Source organism: Gymnodraco acuticeps, unplaced genomic scaffold (assembly GCF_902827175.1).
Source record: "Gymnodraco acuticeps unplaced genomic scaffold, fGymAcu1.1, whole genome shotgun sequence".
Lineage (NCBI taxonomy): Eukaryota > Metazoa > Chordata > Actinopteri > Perciformes > Bathydraconidae > Gymnodraco > Gymnodraco acuticeps.
This window is the reverse complement of record NW_022992343.1, coordinates 188,013-207,568: the sequence shown is the minus strand read 5'-3', so window position 1 is coordinate 207,568 and position 19,556 is coordinate 188,013. Positions and strand designations below refer to the sequence as shown.

Sequence of the window (19,556 nt, the reverse complement as noted above, 5' to 3'; positions counted from 1 at the left end):
GGCTCGCATCCTTCACCGACACCGCACCATCCTGGCCATCACCCTGAGCGCTCCCACAGGCAGTTTCAGCGTCACTTGGTACAGCCAGTCCTCCACCATGACTCAGCTTCAACTGGCGTTCTACGGCAGCAACTCTGCTGTCCATGGTCGCAGCCACAGCACGCAGTTCCTCACCGATATCTGCCTGAACTTCCACTATGTGTCTTAACGCGCAAACCTCGCTGTGCAGTCGCTCCATCTTGCTCAGCAGGTTGGACACATCCAGGATGTTAAACGTAACAGGCGGCAGCTCATCCAGGTAGTGGGAGACAAAACGGGCAGGGGCGGCGGGTGCTGGAGGCTAGGGAAGGCTAAGCCTTCCCAAATATTTGTGTAACTGCATCCTGGTAAAATAAAAATATATAATGTCTGTAGAGGAAACTTCTGTGTAGCATGCAGTGGAGTCACCGACTCAGGAAGGAGACACGGGAAGAGTCGGAGCTTTGATGTCAAACCACTGTGATTTATTTGGAGTTGGTACCAGAGTATTCACATCACAAATCCAAGAGTCAGAGGTTCTGACTCCACGGTAGAGTTGCCACGTCAATTCTGGAGAGCCTCTCTCTTGCCAGCCAATCTAACTGGTTTCGCAGAGAGTAAACAACATATTTGAGGAGATAGCCTAAACAGTGTGGGAACACAGAGCTACTTGCCTCGGACACTTATGACCTCGAAGATTTTACCTTGGAGTCCACAAATACAGAGAAGGAAGTGTCCCAGTGTACCCACAACACAGACCATCTGTATCCCAGTATTGACCGGTCACAGAATGGGAACAATAACATTATTGGCTAAGCCGCCTGTGTCCTTAAAGAAGGTAAACAGACATCGAGGTTTGTCCTGTATGTTACAAATTGGCGTCTTATGATAATTATTTCCATAACAATGTCTTTGACATTAGCGCTGCTATGCAGCCACCTGTGCCCTGTACCACGAAGCCAGTTCAACATACCCTGGATATGCTTGAGTTATCTTAACTAAACCTAACAAACGCAATCTCGCTAAACGGTCCGACGGCGCTGGTTATCAACTCGGTAAATCAAGCCAGGGTTTCTCTCTCCAGCTCAGAACGCGTTCACGTGAAAGGGGCGGGGTTAGCTACATTTGACCAATCACAAACAGGGACAAGTGTACTGACAGCGCAGCGTCATACTTCATTAATGAAAAGTAAACTAATATTAGACAAATATGAACTTTAAACATCCATGATGACTTAAACATATAATCCAGGATACAAGCCACATAGTTGCACCTGCAAGGAGAATACAGAACAACTCGTTAAAAAATAAACTACAGAGTGTTTGAAAGCGTACAACAGTTTTATGATACTGCCCCATCTAAAACACGAGGGGATCTGACTTTATTACATTTGAGTTGAGTGTTTCGTCAACTTAATGTGTTGCTTAAAATAATACGTCTGCATACAGTATATGTGACAATCAGTGGCGGCGCCAGGGTATGGCTGGGGTAGGCTACAGCCATACCAAGAAATGGCTTAGCCCTACCTTAGCCCGACCATGAAAAATTATGTTAAAGTAAGCATGTTGAGAACACGGATTGCGAAAATCTACCGTTCGTGTCCACAACACACAAATTGATCCTGCTGCAACAACAAGTGCACGTTACTGACGCAATATGGTTGAGACCATTCGGGCTTATGCTAGAGGGGTGCAAGGAATAGTCTAAGTAGTGGGGGAGTTTTATACACTAAATGTGTGGACATTCTCTCGCGTTATAATATCAGCGCGGCCGCGGTCAGATCAAAATGCCTCCGAATGCAATTTGAATAGACCTAGCTACAGCCAATCAGAGCAACGAAACGTTGGGTCTGCTGCGTCATGCATTACTGATTCGTCACGTTCAGTGAAAAGTCCCCAAACTCGCGCCGAGTAAATTGCAGACAGACAGCAGAACTTCTAGGATTAATTGTATATTTCGGATGGATAGATGTGTCTTAAACGCCCTCGCATGAGGACAAGTCGAACAGGTGCTAGAGTCACACGACCCACCTGAAGAGTGAATAGTGAGTTTGAATAGAATTTTGTAATAATGGATCGTTTGAAAAAGTGTTTGTATGACAATAGAGATAAGGCACCTGTTGGGTGCAGTCTCTCTCTCTCCTCTCTCTCCCTCTCTCTCTCTCTCTCTCTCTCTCTATCTCTCTCTCGTCTCTCTCTCTCTCTCTCTCTCTCTCTCTCTCTCTCTCTCTCTCTCTCTCTCTCTCTCTCTCTCTCATCGTCTCTCTCTCTCTATCTCTCTCTCTCCTCTCTCTCTCTCTCTCTCCTCTCTCTCTGTCTCTCTGTGTCAATTCTATATGCCAACTTTTCTTGTTTCTGCCGCTGCGTAGCATGTTGTAACAACGTGGAATTAGCAGAATAGTCTATTGTATTGTTTAACTCACACCTGTTGCTCTCGATGTAATTTAGCTGATAAAAGGAGACTAATAAAAGCCTCACGCGTGGTGTTTCACTGTCAAGGGGGGCGATATAGCGTGTATGTAATAATTATATTACAAATACTGACTTGAGCCCCACCACTGTATGGGTTAGCCCAGAGCCGTATAATAGAAGAGTTATGACATCTCCGTTCACTCCAATGGACCACTTTTTTTACAGCAATGGCGGATCGTGGAGCCTCTCATTCGTTCCCCGGAAGTTAGCGCCAAGGCTAGCAGAGCGGTAGAGTTGCAGCATAATAACCGTTCGTGACGGACTTTTAAAGGTAAGAAGAAGTTTAAAGATTTATATTGCGGATATTATCAGTACATCTGATTCAAATGAACATGTGTATTAAAGGATGTCAGTGGATTATCCCTAAATCAGTAGATTTAGGGAACGTTTACAGATAACAGATCAAGCTAGGATACCGACGCAAGTTAGCAACAGACGTTGAACAACCTTTTAATTGTAAATTCCGTTCTCTTAATGTCATTTGGTCCAACGTTGTTGAATTAGAGAAGAGGGGCTTCTAAACGGGATTGTATGCGGGGGTGGAGGGAGTTTAATATTAGATAAATATAACTTTGGTGCGTGTAAGAGTGAGTGTTTTTAGCAGAGCCATATTGTGTCCTTGTGATTATGTTGATTATTACCTGCTTGTATAATGTTGCAGCTCAGCTGATTTTGGATTGATGGCAAAGGGAGAGGGACTTAAGTGAGTGTGAAAACACAAGGTAAGTTTAATACTACTGTTTTATATAAGTAAGCATACTAAACATGTATTCTATCACTGTATTATATAAGTAATCTTGTTAGTAACCTACTGTATGGCAGGTGGAGGGGCAGTGATGTTACAGGTGGAGGAGCAAAACTGCAAGACTGCAAACTCACAAGACAGAGAAATCAAAGTTTGTTCTCCAGAGAAGAGGTTGATTTCACTTCAATTTTTTATTTCATATTTTCTAAAGATGTGGAAATGGCAACAAAAAAACACGTGAGAGCTGTAACCAAGACAACTGTAACAACAGGAGTAGAGAGCCACCAAGGGTTTTCAAGTCCCTCTCTTACTGCATTTTTCCAACCCAAACTTCCAGGTACATGACGGGACACTTGCTTGTTTTTGTTGTTTGCGCTCCTCTGGCAGGTGGAGGGCAAGTGATCCCTTCCCTTCTTCCCCTCAATCTTTGAGACTAATGTAAGTAGAAGACATGGCCACTGTAAATGTTCGAACATTTAAATATTATACCACTTAAAAATAAGAAATATTACTTTTGTTACTAAGAGTTCATACTTATTATACCTGTGTCACCTTTCACACTATCGCTGTGATCATGAGCTATGGGCTTTGTAGATACAGGTCCCGGGGTGGAATCGTGGTGCAGGGGCCCTTCTCTTTTGACCACAGGGCGATGCACGAAGATGGTGGGTATAGCCTCTGCTCTCAGCCTAGTCTTGCCCTTTTTTGTCTTGACAAACTGGTCTGCATCAAAATGTGCCTGCGGAGTGACTTGATGTTACTTCACACACAGAACAACTCAGTTTTGTCTGCCCCACATACATATTCCCATAGTGGTTGAATACACAGTATTAGGAAACACTTTATACTTACTGGACATGTTATACTCATTACATACTGTATATACAATATGACCAAGAATGTGAGACAACTTTATAGAAATTCATATCACATATGTTACTGATGCCATTTGTCATACTTTGTTAAACTCACAAATAATAAAGTTCCATAACTTCAGTTGGGAACAAAGACCACACCTTATCTCCCCAAGGCAATTTCCCATCCAATAGGTGTGCTGTGTGTGTATAACCCTTTCTCCTGTCTGTTTATCCCTCTTTCAGCACAAGAACCAGAGGGGGATTCAATGGAGCCTGAATACCTGCACTGAGACCCGCACCCTGAGTCTCAACTCTGTGTTTTTCAAGCCTTTCCCTGTTTTTTGTATTAAACAAAACATTAAGCTTTCCCAATGGTGTGGCTTTCGTTTTGTGAAAAAGTGCAAATGCAGTGTTTGTATATAAATCACATATTTTTTTGCTGTTGGTCGTGAAATTGCTCCTGCTTCCTCCGCTCTGTGTCAGTGGGGAAGCCGTACATTCGTACTCCTTTCTCTGAGCGATTTGAGCATCCCCAGGCAGCACAGCAAACCATGGTGGCGACTAGGAGGCAGCACAGCAAACCAGGACAACAAGGAGGAAAAAGCACAGACAAACTGCATGATATGCTATTCAATGTTTATTGAATTCCATGTATTTGCAATGGATGTTCCTAAAACAACACATTTAACATCATCATCATGCTGCTGCTGCTAGTCCTTTGATAGTCACCTGTCGGTCTTCCTGTCCTTTCTGAAAGCCATAAAGATGACATTAGTCATTTAGATAACTTGTGTCCTCCAATTACCATGGGATTACTGAAACTACCATGAATTTAAGAAAATGGTAGACATTAATCTAATCTGAATTTTAAAGCATTACTTTAGATCCCCTCCCTCTAAATATATCAATAAACATTAGAAAGTGATGCTCCTGACTACCATACAAGTTTAAGAAGATAATATTGGTTTTAAAGAATTCAAAGCTATAATAAACAGCAACAGGCTCTTTAACCAAGGCACTGTTAGCCTAACATGTAAACTAGTTGTTCACACTAATCCTAATATCACTTAATATTAGCAAATTATATTTTATTTTTTAAAACATATTGATGTAAATACATACACATATCGATTTGTTGTATAAATATTGCAAATCAAAACCTTTATTCACTAATAATTACCAAAAATCGTAGTTCTATCTCCTGTTATCAATGCATTCACATTGCCCGCCATGAACTTCCGGGGAACGATCCTCTTCTACATGAACCACGTGACGATAATCGTTTTTGGACTTCCGTTGTCGTAACTCTTCTATTATACGGCTCTGGGTTAGCCCTACCATAGATTACCCAACAAAAATACTCTGGCGCCGCCACTGGTGACAATGTAACTAAGTGTTGCACGGCCAGATACGGCTCGAGAAGCTGACTCAGATAAGGAAATATTGTGAGATCGATGATCTGATTGATGATGTGATGTCAGTGTGATATGAATGATAAGTGCGACACGTTGGCGTCTTCTCTGCATACGGCAGTTTAAACTGCATTTCCTTTTTCCTGTAATATGACTTGATAGATTTAAACTCCGCACACTGAGCTCTAATCGGTCAGCAGGCGGTGCTTTCACTGAGTTGATCTCTTTTCTATAGACGCCGGAGGCGGGCAGCGTAAGATGAAAACAAAAGTTATTTAGCCTTCCCAAACCTGAGCCTCACGCGCCACCTATGAAAACGGGGGATGTTTTCACCGCACTCATTTAGCACTTTTAGGCAGCTTTTGATATTGTTTGCATTCTTCTGGTTGCCTTTAAAGGCCACACACCGCTGCTTGGTTTCAGGACAGAGTTCAAACAACGTATTTTTAGAAGTCTCGATCCATTCGGAATCGAAGGTGTTAGAGGCTGGGTCATAGTTTTAATTTTAACCGCCAGGAAGTTGAGTAACTCATCCTCTACAATAACTAGGCCGTCAACAGTCTTGTATATTGGAGGTTTTAATCAGGCCGGTGGTTTGAATCAGGAGCTACCGAGCCACGACACACACCATCAGCCATCTTGGATTTTGGACTCAGAAAGCTTACACATCTTCCGGCGCAGACTAAAAACTCATCTCTTTCGACTCCACTTCGGGCAATACAATTACTAAAAAAGCACTTATATACTAACAAAGGACTGGCTTATCTAAAGCTAGTTGAGTAGCACTTGAAATGTTTTGGCTCTATGAAACCTGATGTACTTATATGATTCTGTTTTCGTCTAGTTTGTATCTTCTTGGTCGAATGCACTTATTGTAAGTCGCTTTGGATAAAAGCGTCAGCTAAATGCAATGTAATGTAATGTGTATAACGGTCAATCTTTGCTTTTCTATAGAGAGCCGAAGTCCCTCCCTTTCCGGCGGACCATCATGGGACCTTATTTCGGAAAAAATATGTATTGTAGTCAATGGCGAGAGAGAATTTATCTTTCGATCCCGTTTGAATTGTGCCATGAATTACACATATGATGTTTGTCAATTTAAAAGATAATTTAGCAAGTCAAGAAAAAAAAAGTAACACATATTTTTGTGTGAAACCGCTCAATGAACTACATCTCTGGTCTCGCACAATATACGTCAACGAGGTGAAAATCATTACACGTCTGGGCATGTTGAGAGTTGAAAATACACAAAAGGGGAGTTAGTTGGTTCCGTAAGAGCCAGCATGCGGGACCGGCTGTACAAGGTTTCGGTGAGTGTTAAACGAGTGTAATGTGTAACGTTAATGTCAGCTAGCTAACATTATTTAACAAGGTACACTCCCGTGTTTTGTTTTAGCAACTAGTTTTCTCGTTAAGGACTGCGTGATCGCTGTGTATGCAGTGTGGACAGGGCCGGTTCTAGCCAATTTGATGCCCTAGGTGAGATTTTAGAAGATTTTTTTGAACATTTTAAAGTAAAATGCTTCAATCTGGTGCACTTTGAGCACACAATTACTAGAGACTAGATCTAGGGGGTACAACTCTAAAACACCCATATGAAAAAGATCGGTTTACATTTTAATAATCAAATAAGTATGTGAACATAACCAATAACCTACCATAACCAATAACAAATACATGTTACTTAGGCCTATTTTATTTTTGTTGTTCATATTGTTACGACCCTGGCTCGTTAGGTCATTTGTGTGTATATTTTTCCCTCGTCGTGTGTGTGTGTGTGTGTGTGTGTGTGTGTGTGTGTGTGTGTGTGTGTGCGAGAATTCACCACGACATGGGGAGAGAGTTTGACAACCAGTTGATGGACCGACTACAGAAGAGCTGTGACGTGCGGGGGTCCCACACAACATGTTACCACCCCCAAGGCAACGGGAAGTGTGAACGGTTCAATAGAACTATCTTATCAATGCTCACGCCCTCACAAGTGAACAGAAGGCTGATTGGAAGAGCTCATTGACAAAACTGATGCATGCGTACAACTGCACCCGCAGTGGGGTCACAGGGTTCTCTCCCTACTACTTGCTCTACGGAAGGTCACCTCGTTTGCCAGTAGACCTGCTTTTCAACCTACAGCCCAGAGAGGCAAAAGAGACTTACACTGAATATGTACAGAAATGGCAAAACCGAATGCGACAAGCCTATGAGATCGCATCCAAAACAGCGGCCCGGGAAGCTCTACGGGGCAAGAAAGGCTATGACAAAAGAGCACATGGAGCCGACCTGCAACCTGGAGGACGGGTGCTCGTGCGTAACCTGTCAGAAAGGGGCGGCCCTGGTAAACTGCGGTCCTACTGGGAAACTAAAGTGCATGTGGTGGTGAAGAGAAGGAGCAGTGACAGAGTAGCACCAGAGGGAGGAGGTAAGAGTCGCGTATTGCACAGGAACCTCCTACTCCCATGTGACAGTCTGCCCTTGGGGAAACCGGGACCCGCCCCTGCAAAACAAGAGAGGAAAATACAGACACGGACAAGAACAAGACAACACCAAACCGGCGAACCAGAGGAAGATTCAGACAGCGAAAGCAGTGATGAAGTTGAGCTGGTGTGCCGTTTCCCTTACGACCAATAACTAAGTCAGAGAGCTGCAGAGTTGAATCCAGCTGCAGATTTGAATACAGAGGTAGAGCCATTTGCACCAGCTCTGACGATGCAAGACGGAAGTTCCAGATCTGGAAGATGCAACGGTTGCTCAAGAGGAGACAGAGACTGACAACAGAGGCATCACAGCTAATGGAGATGGTGAAAACGGCACGGCAGAGCCTGGGGAAAGTCTACAAGAGTCATCAGAGGAAGATGATCCTGACCCTCCGCCAGAGACCAGTTATCCGCAGCGACACAGGCACCGTCCCCGAAAGCTGACCTTCAACGCTTTGGGTGAGCCGACGTGGGAGGAAACGGGGGCCGAGAGTCTGCACGTCGTGAGTATGTCACCAGCCTGCAACCCACCGGTCATGTGGCGACCGTGGGCATCACTAGACGTTGAGGTAATGGGTTGAACTCACATTACACAAACATTACCCTAGTTTGGAGAAAATGGACTCTGAAAAGTAGAATGGTGAAATTATATGGACTGTGAAGAAGAGACAATTCCGGGAAAACATATTGCACTGATACTGTACAAAAGAAGAGACTGGTAACAGACTAAAAGGACCGAGGCCGATATGAGTTCTGTTATATTTGAGAGTTGATCTGATTGGGATCCAGACTGAGTACAGTAACTGATGTTTAGTGGTATAGGTCTAAATGGGTCAGATAATTGGATAAATGGGTACTAATTGAATTGAATGTCAAGTGCCAATTTAAAATAAGTAATACCATGTTTTCAGTGTGAAAATTCAATGTGTGAAAAGGTACAATTTGGGTATCTGAAATGTCTGGAGACATTTATTATTGGGGGGGAGAGTGTGGCATACAGAGCCATCAGTGGGTTGATATACCTACATTATTAGTAATTACATGGTTAACATGATTTGCATTTAGTACAGCTCATGTTCAGAGTGTGGTGAGAATTATCTGTGTGTTTTCTGATAAGGAATGGTTGGTTTATTGTTTGAAAAATGTTGTGTTATCTAGCAGTATGTAGTGTCTAACTCCGACCAACAGAGGGCGCGTTCGCTACACTGTGTTGGGGACAAAGAGAAGTCTCGCGTGAAAACGTAAACACACACTTGAGTGAAGTCACGGTGTGTGTGTGTGTGTGTGTGTGTGTGTGTGTGTGTGTGTGTGTGTGTGTGGCGAACTGTGATAATAAGATACATATTGTTGCTCTTTTCAGGTAAGAACGGAGAGTTGGAATTGTGTAATAGGCTACATGCACAGTCACTTCCGCATTCTACTCATAGCGGCCGATTCATTTCCTGTTTGAAAATGACGACCTTCTACACCCGCTGCCTACAAGAGCTTCCGAAATTAAAAATGTCAGATGTTCATCGGATTTGCCGGACGACTAAAGCCCCAGCCAGCAAACTCGATAAAGGCTTCAAATTATATGCTGCGTCATATATACACAACTATGAAGGTAACCGGTACTAACCAGCTAGCTTATGCTCCGGGTTACGCTAACATTATCTGTCAAAAGCTAGGTAACGCCAGAGCCCTATAGTATAACTACTATTATTATTATTATTATTATTATACTACTACTATAGTAGACTACTATAGGGCTCTGGGTAACGCTATGTACTGTTTCTGGTGTTAATTCTTTAAAACATTAGCCATTTTGCTAACAAATACTATCGTTTAATAGCCTTATAGCCTAGCCAAGGTTGTCTTGTTGTTAGCCACACTGCATAATGGTATCAGCTTTTGTAAAGCAATGTTGCCATAGATGTTTTGACGTGAGTATAGATCTAACGCTGTTGCTCTGTTTTTCTTCATTCAGTGTCCAATAAAGACAGGCTGACAGGGCAGGTCAGTGTGAGAGCCTTGTGCTACAGGTCAATGCGGAAGAGCGAGACAGCACACAGTTTGAGTGTAGGCAGGCAGCATTGACACTGTTCCCCCCTGTTTATTGAGTTTCAGTTCAGTTAAACATTAGTTTACCTTAAGGGAATCTCAACAGTGTCCTACTTCTCCCTGCTTTATCACAGCTGATTGGTCAGATATTATTACATTGATTATGGATGTGTAAGTTTGGGGGTTCAAATATATAGTCAAAACTGCTTTAATACAATTTTCAAGGCATCTTAGTTTCCAAAGAAAGTTCATTGTGGTATTGTAGGGTAAGAGGGTAACACTAAGCATTCAGGAATACATGCTTCTTCTAGGATAATGGGTCAGTAAAAATAACCAATAATTCTACTCATAATAACCTCCTGGCTCATAGTAACAAGTGAGGTTACTAATCACTAGTATTTCTTCTCTCTTTTTTAGATAACGCTTCGTGATTCATCACCAGTGGTGCTCACGCACAACCAGTGCTCCTGTGTTGCAGGAACTGTTTTGTGCAATCACACAGTAGCATTGCTGTTCCAAACAGCACACTACACTGAACTGAACATGCCAGTTGTGCCACCTGTGCATAGCTGTACTGAATCGGAACAGCAATGGCACAAGCCGCGAACAATGGTAATTTCAATGAGGTTCAAATACTTGTAATCTTTCACAGAGTTTTTGTTTTAAAGTGACTCAACGAACAGTAATTGTCTTTTCCTTAAGGGTGTGAAGCCAGGGCCCATCAACTCCATGGTCTTTACCAAGCCTGTACCAAATAGGATGGTGCAGACTGGAGTAAGGTAATTTTAGCTGGAAAATTGTGTTTCCTGTGTTTTTAAACTTCATAATTCTGGTGCTGTATTCCTAACCTTTATTGTCACATTAATGTGCTATATTGTCTTTGCCATTCTTTGTAGGAGTGGATTCTACAGAGGCATGGTGGGGCCATTACCAGATCCCTGCCTGTTCAGAGTTACGGAGGCATACTCAGCATTCAGCATTGAAGACAGGCCGCTTGTGACCACAATGAACATGAGACCTGACAAGCCCCTTGTGGAAAGTGCCTTCGGGATTGTGCAGGAGGGCAGTGTTCTGTCCTATCAGATGCCTGCTTTGACGTCTCGGTACACCACACTTCACACTGACACACCACCAACACCCCACTTGCCCATAGAGGGGTATGTGATCTTGCCATGTGATTTACCGCTGGTGTGCTCAGAAGAGGAGCAACTACATATGAACAGCTTATCTGTTGATTTGGAAATGTCTCACAAAATTGAGGAGGCTACCCGTGAGCAAAGCTCTAGCTCAGAGTGGCATCTGCTCCGCAAACCCAGGGTTACTGCCTCTAGGTTTAGAGAGATTTGTCACGTCAGAGGTGAGAGCTCTGCTAACTCTCTTGCAGAGCGAATACTCAAAGGTACAAGGCAGACTGCAGAAATGAGGAGAGGTGCCGAGATGGAGCCCACAGTAGCAGCTGAATACAGTAGACTGGCAAACGTGAACTACTCCCCTTGTGGCCTTGTCATTCACCCCTCTACGCCCTGGCTTGGTGCCTCCCCTGATGGAGTTGTTTTTGACCCAACAGAATATCCCCAATTTGGCCTTGTTGAATTCAAATGTCCCAATGTCCCAAATTATGTCGACTGCAAATATGTGCAGATGGAAAGTGGCTCCCCTAAGCTCAAGAAAAGCCATGCCTATTACTGGCAAGTACAGGGTCAACTTCTTGTATCTGGGATGCAGTGGTGTGATTTTGTAGTGTGGGCACAAGAGGACTACCTGGTGCAAAGAATATACACAGATCCAGAAGTGCAAAGAGCAATCAGAGACACATACATGCCGAAGTACCTGTCATTAAAAAAGTAGTGGGCACTGTAGCCATTGTTAACTCTGTAAGCAGTTAGCTGCTAGACCCTGGCTCAGCCGTCATTGTTTTTAGGAGGCAATCCCTCAATCATGTGTTCTGAATGACAACAAAATGTGATTTCAATATTTTGTTTTTGATATATATTGTTTGTCACATTTCATATATGTAAATAAATATACAATTGTGTTTAAAAAGACAATAAAGTGAAGTGATTTGTGTAATGAATAGTAAATCATTGCATTTGTAAGAAATCATCAACGCATTGTAATTTGCTATTTACCATTTATTCAAACAAAACACTAGCGTGTGTCAGGCAACACGGGATTACGGTGTGCTCACCCAGCTTAATCACAGCTACCTGCACAGGTGTCATCATCTTGTCTTATTTCACCCATTTCTTGACCAGTGCTTTGTTCTGATAGTTTGACAGCATACATGCTACTGCAAACAGTTGGTTGATGTTGTAGGCATGGGACAGGAGGATGACACCATCAAAAAGTTTGTTCTCTTTTATCCTCCTAATGACACGCTCCACATGAACCCTCAGTCTGGCAATGGCCTGTGTCTCCCTCACCTGATAGGCTGGCATTTGCTTCTGCTTTGACAGAAAAGGTGGGCAGTACACCTTGCATTTGCAGCAATCGCTGATCAGGAAGCCCTTATCTACCATCACTGCCATGTTTTCAGTCAACAACGCAGCTATTCCAGATTGTTTGAAAATCTCCTTGTCGCTGACAGAACCACCATACAGACTGGAAACAAATGTCACTGCGCCATGTGGGGCTATGCCAACCGGGGCTTTCATGGTGCAGTGAGATTTGTATGTAGAATACATTTCACTTTGGAGGAGGAGTGAGGATGGTGTTTGACACCTCAGCTCTGTGCAATCCAGGATCACCTGTGTGTCTGGGAAATCTTTGAATGCCTCTGGGAGGTGGGCTTGAACTTCTGCAGGTGTAAGCCAGATGCACTGTGACCCCAATAAAGTTGTAAGAAAACTCGTCCATGTTGCAATGATGCGGCTCACAGTGGACTGGTGTACGTTGAAGCGGTTTGCAAGGTCCCTCTCTTTCAAACCCACCGACAGGAAGCAGAGAAAAAGGAAGAACTCGTCAATTGGCTGAAGCAGCTGTCTCTGGAAGATAAACAAAAAAGGGTACTATATTAATGTCATGAGTGTAGCACACCATGGGAAAAACATTAAGTTGTTTTAGTTCTCTGATGTATTAAAAAAGGATTGAGTACTATAGCCTTTTAGCCTACACGAAAGCAATGAAATGTCGGAGAAACATTTTCCCTTCAGTTTGTGTTTAGATTGTGTGTTAAAAGAAACGTAGCCTACCGTTGATGGACGTGCGAGCTATAACCACTTCTTCATTCCTCTTGGCAGCTGATATCGCTCTTGTAACACGAACCATTTTATAAATGGAAGGCTCAATCAAAAACCAGAAGGCCATCAGGTGGTTATAGCTCGGGAATCTGTACACAAAAGACACATGTCAGTCATTAATTGACTCGTTAACTGTAACACATGGGCTAATGCTTTCCTCTTGTTTGCTATAATACATTACAATTCAAATAGACTGATTAAGAAGGCACTTGGTGCAGGTATAGTAATATACAGCAGTAACATGTAACAACTACATTAAAGCAGCAGTAATAATAATCTAAAACATACAGGGAACATTTTACACAGAATGACTACTTTTACTCTTCATTCTTAAATGTGCAACTGGGAGAAACGCAGTGGATATTGACATGTACTTTTACTTTGGTAAGGTTTTGAAGATTTCCACTTGTAGTAAAGTATTATCAGTATGTTGTTAGTATTAGTATGTTTTACTCCACCACATTTAGTTAACCTTCATAGTTTCTAGTTACTTATGAAAACACATGATTTATGATTCTACATGTTCAGTTCAGGAGTATTTTCAAACCATAGTATTTGTACTTATACTTCAGTTAAGTTGAGTAGCCTACTTATTCCAACACTGCATGCAAATAGTCAGCAGTCAAACGGCAGGTAAACAGGATTCTTTATAAGCTAACCCATCTCAAAAACTTGGATAGAATGTAGCCAAAACATTACCTGGTATAGAATCGGATGTTGTCGTCGGAGCCAGCAAACCGCTGTAAGCAAAACTCTCGCTGGACTCTTAACTCCTGCAGTTGCTTCTGCAGATCCTCCAATGTTTTGGAGTTGTCTTCTGTAGCTTGAGAGGACATGTCCAGTGAAGCTGGTTCAGGGGTTGAGCAGTAATCATGGTCACGGACATCGATGTGCTCTTCCTGCTCCTCCCGAGAGACTGGTTCAGTGGGCCGCTCCCTTCTCTCCCAAACACTAGCCCGCGGTGTTTGAGCAGTGAAGTGATTCCACTCAAACAGAGTTGGGACAGCACCTTTCACAAGCCTCCTACGGCCATCAAGGGTTTTTGGCTCTATTAGTTGATTCGTAGCGAAGTGACGACTGCAGACCTTGGAGTGAGAGGAGATTGTAAAGTTATCGCGTCGTATTTTAACCAGCCACTGTCTTCGCAGCTCGAGTTCGGTCGGAAAGCCATGGAAACTTAGGACGCCGTTGAATTTAGCTGACGCCGTACAAAGTGGGACACAGCAGTGCTCGGAGTAGTTCTTTACTTGTCTTTGCAAATGCTCCGTTTTGAAAATCTTCCGTCGACTCATATTTAAACCACAGATTTAAACAGTAAAACATTTGTGGACGCTCAGCTACGCAGACCAGAAGCAACCCGGAAGCGTCCGAGCAGTATAACGGCTAAGGCGGAAGTACGTCTCAGACCCTAGTGCATGTAGCCTATTGATGAGTGAATATGTTATGTGTGAGTTTATGATCCCGGTTGGACTTTATGTAGTAGTGTTTATGAACGTTACTTGTTCAGCAAACGTAACATATTGAAAATGGCTAGCCAGTAGTTAGCACTGGTGGCCTAGTTAGCTTGAACGAGCGTGAGGCGGGAGAGTAGAACTATTGCCCCTTTCACACCAGCGCTTTTTCAGCTCCGGCTCGGAGCTGGAGCCTGAAAAGCGCCGGTTTTTCCTGTTCACACCGCAGAGGCGCCAGCTCTTAGCTCCGGAATCGGGTTCACTTCCAGCTCCAAAAAATTGTCGGTCTAGAGGCAAGAGCTTCGTAGCTAAGAGGTGGCGTCGCTTACGTCTCTCTTACGTCGAGGCGTGCAGGAAACTAAACCCTCCTCCCCTGAACATGGGTCGACTGTCATGCCTGCCTACAAGCAGTAGTGCTTATAAACACACTTTATAAAGTCAGGCAACACTAACCAGGCTTCGTGTGATTCTGTTTATTTGTACCTTACTTTGACCATCCGTTCACTGTTATTGATCATTGTGGAGAGAGGCAGACGTTTTGTTTTGTATTATAGCAGCTATCGGATGGAATCAATACTTGGGCTGCACAGGTTGTCGTGTCCGACTATCACAAGTAGAATCATAATCATAAATGAGGCCACTCCACCCAGCCATATCAATACTCATATTGCCCGAGGCACGGGCCGAGGAGGTGGAGTTGCAGCAATCTTTGACTCAAGTTTACTTATCAATACTAAACCAAAATTAAATTATACCTCCTTTGAAAGTCTCGTTTTTAGTCTTACACATCCGACCTGGAAAACTTTGCAGACAATCTTATTTGTTACAGTGTACCGTGCACCAGGTCCTTATTCAGAATTCTTATCTGAATTCTCTGAGTTTTTATCAACTTTGGTACTTAAAACAGATAAAGTAATTATCGTAGGTGACTTTAATATTCATGTTGACGATGATAAAAATAGCCTTACTGTTGCATTTAACTCTATATTAGATTCTGTTGGTTTTTGTCAGAGTGTAAATAAACCAACCCACTGCTATCATCACACTCGACCTTGTTCTGACTTATGGTATTGAAATTGAGCAACTATTAGTCGAACCGCATAATCCTGCTTTATCCGACCATTTCTTAGTAACTTTTGAAGTACTGTTACGAGACTACAAAGCATTAGTCAAAAGCTCCTGCAGCAGAAACCTATCTGTTAGTGCTATAGCCAAATTTAAGGAAGAGATTCCACCAATACTTAACTCGATAGCATGTCTGCATGTAAGGGAGGAAACTTATACAAAATGTACACCACCCCAAATTGATCATGTTGTTGATAGTGCTACAGATGCGCTGCGAATAAAATTAGACTCTGTTGCTCCTTTGAAAAAGAAGAAAATAAAACAACATAGATTAGCTCCATGGCATAATGCCGAAACCCGCAAAATAAAGCAAAAGTCGAGACAACTTGAAAGGATATGGCGTTCCACTAAACTTGAAGAATCTCGTTTAATTTGGCATATTACTCTCAATGAATATAAGAAAGCACTGCGTAAAGCGAGAGCAGCCTACTACTCTTCATTAATAGATGAGAATAAGAATAATGCAAGATTTCTTTTCAGCACTGTAGCCAGGCTGACAGAAAGCCACAGCTCGATTGAGCCTTCTATTCCCATAGCACTCAGTAGTAATGATTTTATGTGCTTTTTTAATGATAAAATTGTTACTCTTAGAAACAAAATTAATGACCTCTTGCCTTTGACCAGTATAGTGTTATCAACAGCTCCCGGAAACGTAAGTTCTAATATTACACTAGATAGTAAACTAGAATGCTTTTCAGCCATAAACCTTGAACAATTAAATTCAATGATTCTCTCTTCTAAACCATCAACGTGTATGTTAGACCCAATTCCAACTAAGCTGTTGAAGGAAGTTTTTCCATTAATTAGCACTTATTTATTAAATATTATGAATATGTCTTTATTATCAGGCTATGTTCCACAATCATTCAAAGTAGCAGTGATAAAACCGCTTCTTAAAAAGCACAACCTCGATCCAGAGGTTTTAGCCAATTATAGACCTATTTCCAATCTTCCGTTCCTCTCAAAAATTCTTGAGAAAGCGGGTCGCAAAACAGTTGTGTGATTACTTAAAAAACAATGATTTATTTGAAGATTTTCAGTCTGGCTTTAGAACACATCATAGCACAGAGACAGCTCTGGTTAAAGTCACAAATGACATTCTAATAGCCTCTGACAAGGGACGTGTCTCTATTCTTGTTTTGCTCGATCTCAGTGCTGCATTTGATACTATCGACCATGATATCTTATTGCAAAGACTAGAGCACTTAGTTGGCATACAGGGAACTGCTTTAGACTGGTTTAGGTCCTATCTATCTGAACGCTCTCAGTTTGTACGTGTCAATGATGAATCTTCCACGCAAACCAAAGTTAGCCATGGAGTGCCACAGGGCTCAGTGCTCGGACCTATTTTGTTCACATTATATATGCTTCCGTTAGGCAATATTATAAGGAATCATTCTGTACATTTTCATTGTTATGCGGATGATACTCAACTATATTTATCAATCAAGCCTGATGAAATTAATCATCTAAATAAAATTCAAGACTGCCTTAAGGACTTAAAAAACGTGGATGACCTTAAACTTTTTGATGTTAAACACGACCAAAACTGAAGTTATTGTACTTGGCCCGAAGAATCTACGAAACAAATTATCTAAGGATATATTAACTATGGATGGCATTAATTTGGCCTCCAGTGAGACTGTAAGGAATCTTGGTGTTATATTTGATCAGGATTTATCCTTTAACGCCCACATAAAATCAATTTCAAGGACCGCCTACTTCCATCTACGTAACATTGCAAAAATCAGGCATATCTTGCCTCAAAACGATGCAGAGAAACTAATCCATGCATTTGTTACTTCAAGGCTGGATTATTGTAACTCTTTATTATCAGGGTGTACCAAGAAGTCAGTCAAGTCGCTTCAGCTGATTCAAAATGCTGCAGCTCGTGTACTAACCAGAGTTAGGAAAAGGGACCACATTACTCCTGTTCTGGCTGCCTTACACTGGCTCCCTATAGAACACAGGATAGAATTTAAAATTCTTCTTCTCGCCTACAAAGCCCTTAATGGGCAGGCGCCATCTTACCTTAAAGAACTCATTATACCCTACTGTCCTACTAGGGCATTGCGTTCCAAGAATGCAGGGTTGTTGGTTGTTCCTAGAGTCTCTAAAAGTACAATGGGAGCCAGAGCCTTTTCTTATCAAGCTCCACATTTGTGGAATCAGCTTCCAGTTTGTGTTCGGGCGGCAGACACCCTATCCGTTTTTAAGAGTGCGCTTAAGACCTTCCTTTTTGATAAAGCTTATAGTTAGGGCTGATTAGATTCAGCCCCTAGTTTTGCTGATATAGGCTTAGTTTGTCGGGGGACATCTTACTTCTTCCTTCTCTCTGTCTATACTTGTGTACTCTCATGTTCCGATTAACCCAGCTTCCCCAAATGTCTTTCTTTTTGGTGTCTGTATACGCCGGGATCCGGAGTCATGGATGATCCTGCGCTCCTCTGTCCTGGATCTTGAGTCGTGGCTGTGGTCCTGGATCATAGGTCCTGGATGGATATCCTCGTGGATTCATCTTCCTATTATACACACATGCATTTCTAAACATTTGGACTACCTATGTTGCAAATGTATTATCTTTTCAATTTACACACGGCATCTATTGCAAGTCTGTCCGTCCTGGGAGAGGGATCCCTCCTCTGTTGCTCTCCCTGAGGTTTCTCCCATTTTTCCCTTTAAACTGTGGGTTTTCTTCGGAAGTTTTTCCTTGTACGATGTGAGGGTCTTAGGACAGAGGGTGTCGTATTGTCATACTGATATTTTGTACAAACTGTAAAGTCCACTGAGACAAATGTAACATTTGTGATATTGGGCTATATAAATAAACATTGATTGATTGATTGATTGATAATAAAAATACGCCGGTAAAATGTGCCTGTAGAAAACGGTTTATGCCACAATAGGATAGCAATAGCAAGTAGTCAGTTTAGCTTTGGTTGCTATGCTAACATCACCCATTTTATACCAGAGAAACTTTCATAACAGCGTTGTGATACCAAACAGCGTCAATTCAGACTGACACACATTCACTTAGGCTAAGGGGAACTGGGGATATGTATCAGCTAATTGTGTGAGTCGGACAGTGAATACTTTAGAGCGGCCGCAGCAGTGTGAGCTAACCGGGAGCTAACGGAGGAGAATAAACTCCCGTGGAAGAGCAGCCAACACTGCAGCGGTCGGTAAATGCTGCAGAAACACATTAATAAACAATGAACCACGGCACTCTGGAGCAAAGTATAAGGTTGGAGAAGTCGTTATTCAATTTAATCTGGCTTCGTGTGATTAAAAGCAACACGATCATCGACCCGACGCAGTTCCCCGTTATTGTTGTGAGCGCCGTAATGCCGTTGGGGAGCAAATCAGCGATGTAAACGATGACGTCATGACGCAGCAGCGGCAGCACCAGTCGGGTGCTGGGCGGTGTGAACAGAGCGGGAGCAGAAAAGGGAAACCGGAGCTGAACCAGAAAAGCTCTAGCTCGGAGCTAGAAAGGGAAAAGCGCTGGTGTGAAAGCCGCATATGAGCCGGTCTAAAGAGCCCGACTGCTCGTGTATACCAACCCAGTCTCACGGCATTTCGTGTTCACCAACACGATTTTTAATCTATTGATTCGTGTTCACCAACACGATTTGCCCCTTTTTTTCGTGTTGCACAGCAGGATTTTAAAAGCAATGTATTTCTACTGCCTGCAGCACGTCTTTTTCTCCGGTCGGGTCGAGGAAGA

The 19,556-nt window shown here is 42.6% G+C and overlaps 2 protein-coding genes across 4 annotated transcripts in view; one reads left to right on the top strand and one right to left on the bottom strand.

Moving 5' to 3' along the window:
* Window positions 1–19,556, bottom strand: part of rspo4 (R-spondin 4) — an 85,524-nt gene that overhangs the window by 29,313 nt on the left and 36,655 nt on the right. The gene's annotated exons all lie outside the window — the stretch shown is intronic.
* LOC117541533 lies at window positions 9,355–12,036 on the top strand. Of its 3 annotated transcripts, none has more exons than XR_004568323.1 (3): window positions 9,355–9,577; window positions 10,432–10,626; window positions 10,717–10,751. XR_004568323.1 is itself a non-coding variant. In XM_034208726.1 (3 exons), exon 3 carries the CDS (start codon window positions 10,930–10,932, stop codon window positions 11,860–11,862), a length of 933 nt encoding a protein of 310 aa, XP_034064617.1. In that variant the 5' UTR covers window positions 9,355–9,577; window positions 10,432–10,626; window positions 10,911–10,929; the 3' UTR covers window positions 11,863–12,035. The 3 variants fall into 3 exon arrangements, 2 of the variants coding, with proteins under 2 accessions (XP_034064617.1, XP_034064616.1); XM_034208726.1 differs by lacking the exon at window positions 10,717–10,751 and adding an exon at window positions 10,911–12,035; XM_034208725.1 differs by lacking the exons at window positions 9,355–9,577; window positions 10,432–10,626; window positions 10,717–10,751 and adding exons at window positions 10,761–10,793; window positions 10,911–12,036.